This window comes from Lampetra fluviatilis, unplaced genomic scaffold, assembly GCF_964198595.1.
Source record: "Lampetra fluviatilis unplaced genomic scaffold, kcLamFluv1.1 SCAFFOLD_1088, whole genome shotgun sequence".
NCBI classification, from domain to species: domain Eukaryota; kingdom Metazoa; phylum Chordata; class Hyperoartia; order Petromyzontiformes; family Petromyzontidae; genus Lampetra; species Lampetra fluviatilis.
The window spans coordinates 17501-22500 of NW_027621654.1; the positions used below are offsets into that span (position 1 = coordinate 17501).

At 43.8% G+C, this 5000-nt stretch overlaps 1 protein-coding gene across 1 annotated transcript in view; it reads right to left on the bottom strand.

The window, feature by feature from the left end:
* LOC144955535 (protein sel-1 homolog 3-like) overlaps positions 1-5000 on the bottom strand; it is a gene marked incomplete at both ends in the record, with an annotated part of 23120 nt that overhangs the window by 12415 nt on the left and 5705 nt on the right. The window contains one exon of the mRNA XM_078885724.1: positions 2963-3025. Coding sequence (XP_078741850.1) covers positions 2963-3025 — 63 coding nt within the window. The remainder of the gene's footprint in view (positions 1-2962; positions 3026-5000) is intronic.

Genomic DNA, 5000 nt, shown 5'->3' on the forward strand with positions numbered 1-5000 from the left:
ATGTGTGTAAGTGTATGTGTGTGTGTATGTGTAAGTGTATGTGTGTGTATGTGTGTGTGCGTGTATGTGTGTGTAAGTGTATGTGTGTGTGTATATGTGTGTGTAAGTGTATGTGTGTGTATGTGTGTGTGCGTGTGTGTGTGTGTATGTGTGTGTAAGTGTATGTGTGTGTATGTGTAAGTGTATGTGTGTGTATGTGTGTGTGCGTGTATGTGTGTGTAAGTGTATGTGTGTGTAAGTGTATGTGTGTGTATGTGTGTGTGTGTATGTGTGTAAGTGTAAGTGTGTGTGTCAGTGTAAGTGTGTGTAAGTGTAAGTGTATGTGTGTGTAAGTGTAAGTGTGTGTAAGTGTATGTGTGTGTAAGTGTATATGTAAGTGTATGTGTGTGTAAGTGTATGTGTGTGTAAGTGTATGTATGTGTGTGTATGTGTGTGTATGTGTGTGTAAGTGTAAGTGTGTGTAAGTGTATGTGTGTGTAAGTGTAAGTGTGTGTAAGTGTATGTATGTGTGTGTATGTGTGTGTATGTGTGTGTAAGTGTAAGTGTGTGTAAGTGTGTGTAAGTGTAAGTGTGTGTGTATGTGTGTGTATGTGTGTGTAAGTGTAAGTGTGTGTAAGTGTGTGTGCGTGTGTGTGCGTGTGTATGTGTGTAAGTGTATGTGTGTGTAAGTGTATGTGTGTGTAAGTGTATGTGTGTGTAAGTGTAAGTGTGTGTAAGTGTATGTGTGTGTAAGTGTAAGTGTGTGTAAGTGTATGTGTGTGTGCGTGTGTGTGCGTGTGTGTGCGTGTGTATGTGTGTGTAAGTGTATGTGTGTAAGTGTATGTGTGTGTAAGTGTAAGTGTGTGTAAGTGTATGTGTGTGTAAATGTATGTGTGTGTAAGTGTAAGTGTGTGTAAGTGTAAGTGTGTGTAAGTGTATGTGTGTGTAAGTGTAAGTGTGTGTAAGTGTAAGTGTGTGTAAGTGTAAGTGTATGTGTGTGTAAGTGTGCGTGTGTATGTGTGTAAGTGTATGTGTGTGTAAGTGTAAGTGTATGTGTGTGTAAGTGTAAGTGTGTGTAAGTGTAAGTGTGTGTAAGTGTAAGTGTGTGTAAGTGTAAGTGTGTGTAAGTGTAAGTGTGTGTATGTGTATGTGTGTGTAAGTGTGTAAGTGTGTGTAAGTGTGTAAGTGTGTAAGTGTGTGTAAGTGTGTGTAAGTGTGTGTATGTGTGTGTAAGTGTAAGTGTGTGTATGTGTATGTGTGTGTAAGTGTGTGTAAGTGTGTGTAAGTGTGTAAGTGTAAGTGTGTGTATGTGTATGTGTGTGTAAGTGTGTGTAAGTGTGTGTAAGTGTGTAAGTGTAAGTGTGTGTGTGTGTATGTGTGTGTAAGTGTAAGTGTGTGTGTGTATGTGTGTGTAAGTGTAAGTGTGTGTGTGTATGTGTGTGTAAGTGTATGTGTGTGTAAGTGTAAGTGTGTGTGTGTGTAAGTGTGTGTAAGTGTGTGTAAGTGTGTGTAAGTGTGTAAGTGTAAGTGTGTGTATGTGTATGTGTGTGTAAGTGTGTGTAAGTGTGTGTAAGTGTGTAAGTGTAAGTGTGTGTGTGTGTATGTGTGTGTAAGTGTAAGTGTGTGTGTGTATGTGTGTGTAAGTGTAAGTGTGTGTGTGTGTGTAAGTGTAAGTGTGTGTGTAAGTGTAAGTGTGTGTAAGTGTATGTATGTGTGTGTGTGTGTAAGTGTATGTGTGTGTGCGTGTGTGTGTAAGTGTATGTGTGTGTAAGTGTAAGTGTGTATGTGTGTGTGTGTGTAAGTGTATGTGTGTGTAAGTGTAAGTGTGTGTGTGTGTAAGTGTATGTGTGTGTAAGTGTAAGTGTAAGTGTGTATGTGTGTGTGTGTGTAAGTGTATGTGTGTGTGTATGTGTGTGTAAGTGTAAGTGTAAGTGTGTGTAAGTGTAAGTGTGTGTGTAAGTGTAAGTGTGTGTGTATGTGTGTGTGTGTGTAAGTGTAAGTGTGTGTAAGTGTAAGTGTGTATGTGTATGTGTGTGTAAGTGTGCGTGTGTGTAAGTGTGTGTAAGTGTAAGTGTGTGTAAGTGTAAGTGTGTGTAAGTGTAAGTGTATGTGTGTGTGTAAGTGTGTGTGTATGTGTGTGTAAGTGTAAGTGTATGTGTGTGTGTAAGTGTAAGTGTGTGTGTAAGTGTAAGTGTGTGTAAGTGTATGTATGTGTGTGTGTGTGTAAGTGTATGTGTGTGTGCGTGTGTGTGTAAGTGTGTGTAAGTGTAAGTGTGTGTAAGTGTAAGTGTGTGTAAGTGTAAGTGTGTGTAAGTGTAAGTGTGTGTGTGTGTAAGTGTAAGTGTATGTGTGTGTGCGTGTGTGTAAGTGTAAGTGTGTGTAAGTGTAAGTGTGTGTAAGTGTAAGTGTGTGTAAGTGTAAGTGTGTGTAAGTGTAAGTGTGTGTAAGTGTATGTGTGTGTGCGTGTGTGTAAGTGTAAGTGTGTGTGTAAGTGTAAGTGTGTGTAAGTGTAAGTGTATGTGTGTGTGCGTGTGTGTAAGTGTAAGTGTGTGTAAGTGTAAGTGTGTGTGTAAGTGTGTGTAAGTGTATGTGTGTGTGTGTGTGTAAGTGTGTAAGTGTAAGTGTAAGTGTGTGTAAGTGTAAGTGTGTGTGTAAGTGTAAGTGTATGTGTGTGTGCGTGTGTGTAAGTGTAAGTGTGTGTAAGTGTAAGTGTGTGTAAGTGTAAGTGTGTGTATGTGTAAGTGTGTGTAAGTGTGTGTAAGTGTGTGTAAGTGTGTGTAAGTGTAAGTGTGTGTAAGTGTGTAAGTGTAAGTGTGTGTAAGTGTATGTGTGTGTGCGTGTGTGTAAGTGTAAGTGTGTGTGTAAGTGTAAGTGTGTGTAAGTGTAAGTGTGTGTAAGTGTAAGTGTGTGTAAGTGTAAGTGTGTGTGTAAGTGTGTGTAAGTGTATGTGTGTGTAAATGTGTGTAAGTGTATGTGTGGGTACCTGTGCCGCGGCTTTCTCCAGGTACTCACGAGCCAGCGTGAGATTCTGCTTCACTCCCTGACCCTGAGACACGAGACACGCGACACGCGACACGCGGGGTGAGTCAATGTGAGTGTGTGTAGGTGTGAGTGTGAGTGAGTGTGTGAGTGAGTGAGTGTGTGAGTGAGTGAGTGAGTGTGTGAGTGAGTGTATGAGTGAGTGAGTGAGTGTGTGTAGGTGTGAGTGTGAGTGTGTGTGAGTGAGTGAGTGTATGAGTGAGTGTATGAGTGAGTGAGTGTGTGAGTGAGTGAGTGAGTGTGTGAGTGAGTGTATGAGTGAGTGAGTGTGTATGTGTGTGTGTGTGTAGGTGAGTGTGTGAGTGAGTGTGTGAGTGTGTGAGTGTATGAGTGAGTGTGTGAGTGAGTGTATGAGTGAGTGAGTGAGTGTATGAGTGAGTGAGTGTATGAGTGAGTGTATGAGTGAGTGAGTGAGTGTATGAGTGAGTGAGTGTGTATGTGTGTGTGTGTGTAGGTGAGTGTGTGAGTGAGTGTGTGAGTGTGTGAGTGAGTGAGTGTATGAGTGAGTGTATGAGTGAGTGAGTGAGTATGAGTGTGTGTGCATGTGTATGTGTGTGTGAGTGAGTGAGTATGAGTGTGTGTGCGTGTGTGCATGAATGAGTGTGTATGCGTGTGTGAGTGAGTGTATGAGTGAGTGTATGAGTGAGTGTATGAGTGAGTGTGTGAGTGTGTGAGTGTGTGAGTGTATGAGTGAGTGTATGAGTGAGTGTATGAGTGAGTGAGTGTATGAGTGAGTGAGTGTATGAGTGAGTGTGTGAGTGAGTGTGTGAGTGAGTGTGTGAGTGAGTGTGTGAGTGAGTGTATGAGTGAGTGAGTGAGTGTGTGTAGGTGTGAGTGTGAGTGAGTGTGTGAGTGTGTGAGTGTATGAGTGAGTGAGTGAGTGTGTGAGTGAGTGTATGAGTGAGTGAGTGAGTGTATGAGTGAGTGAGTGTGTGAGTGTATGAGTGAGTGAGTATGAGTGTGTGTGCATGTGTGTGTGAGTGAGTGTGAGTGAGTGTGTGTGAGTGAGTGAGTATGAGTGTGTGTGCGTGTGTGCGTGTGTGTATGAATGAGTGTGTATGCGTGTGTGAGTGAGAGTGAGTGTGAGTGAGTGAGTATGAGTGTATGTGTGTGCGTATGAATGAGTGTGTATGAGTGTATGAGTGTGTAGGTGTGTGTGAGTGAGTGTGTGTGTAGGTGTGTCTGTGTGCGTGTGTAGGTGTGTGTGAGTGAGTGTGTGTGTAGGTGTGTCTGTGTGCGTGTGTAGGTGTGTGTGTGTGCGTGTGTAGGTGTGTCTGTGTGCGTGTGTAGGTGTGTGTGACTGAGTGTGTAGGTGTGTGTGTGTGCGTGTGTAGGTGTGAGTGTGTAGGTGTGTGTCTGTGTGCGTGTGTAGGTGTGTGTGTGCGTGTGTAGGTGTGTGTGTGCGTGTGTAGGTGTGTCTGTGTGCGTGTGTAGGTGTGTATAGGTGTGTGTAGGTGTGTGTGTGAGTGTGTAGGTGTGCGTGTGTAGGTGTGTGTGTGCGTGTGTAGGTGTGTCTGTGTGCGTGTGTAGGTGTGTGTAGGTGTGTCTGTGTGCGTGTGTAGGTGTGTGTAGGTGTGTGTGTGCGTGTGTAGGTGTGTCTGTGTGCGTGTGTAGGTGTGTCTGTGTGCGTGTGTAGGTGTGTCTGTGTGCACCTTGAGCAGCACAATGGCGTAGTCATACATGGCTGTGGGGTCGCGTGTCTCTGTGGCGCTGCGCTCGTAGTAGCGTGTGTGTGTGTGTGTGTAGGTGTGTGTGTGTGTGTAGGTGTGTGTGTGCGTGTGTAGGTGTGTCTGTGTGCGTGTGTAGGTGTGTGTAGGTGTGTGTGTGTGTGAGTGTGTAGGTGTGTGTGTAGGTGTGTGTGTGCGTGTGTAGGTGTGTGTGTGCGTGTGTGTAGGTGTGTGTGTGTGTGTGTGACTGAGTGTGTAGGTGTGTGTGTGCGTGTGTAGGTGTGTGTGTGTGCGTGTGTAGGTGTGTGTGTGTGC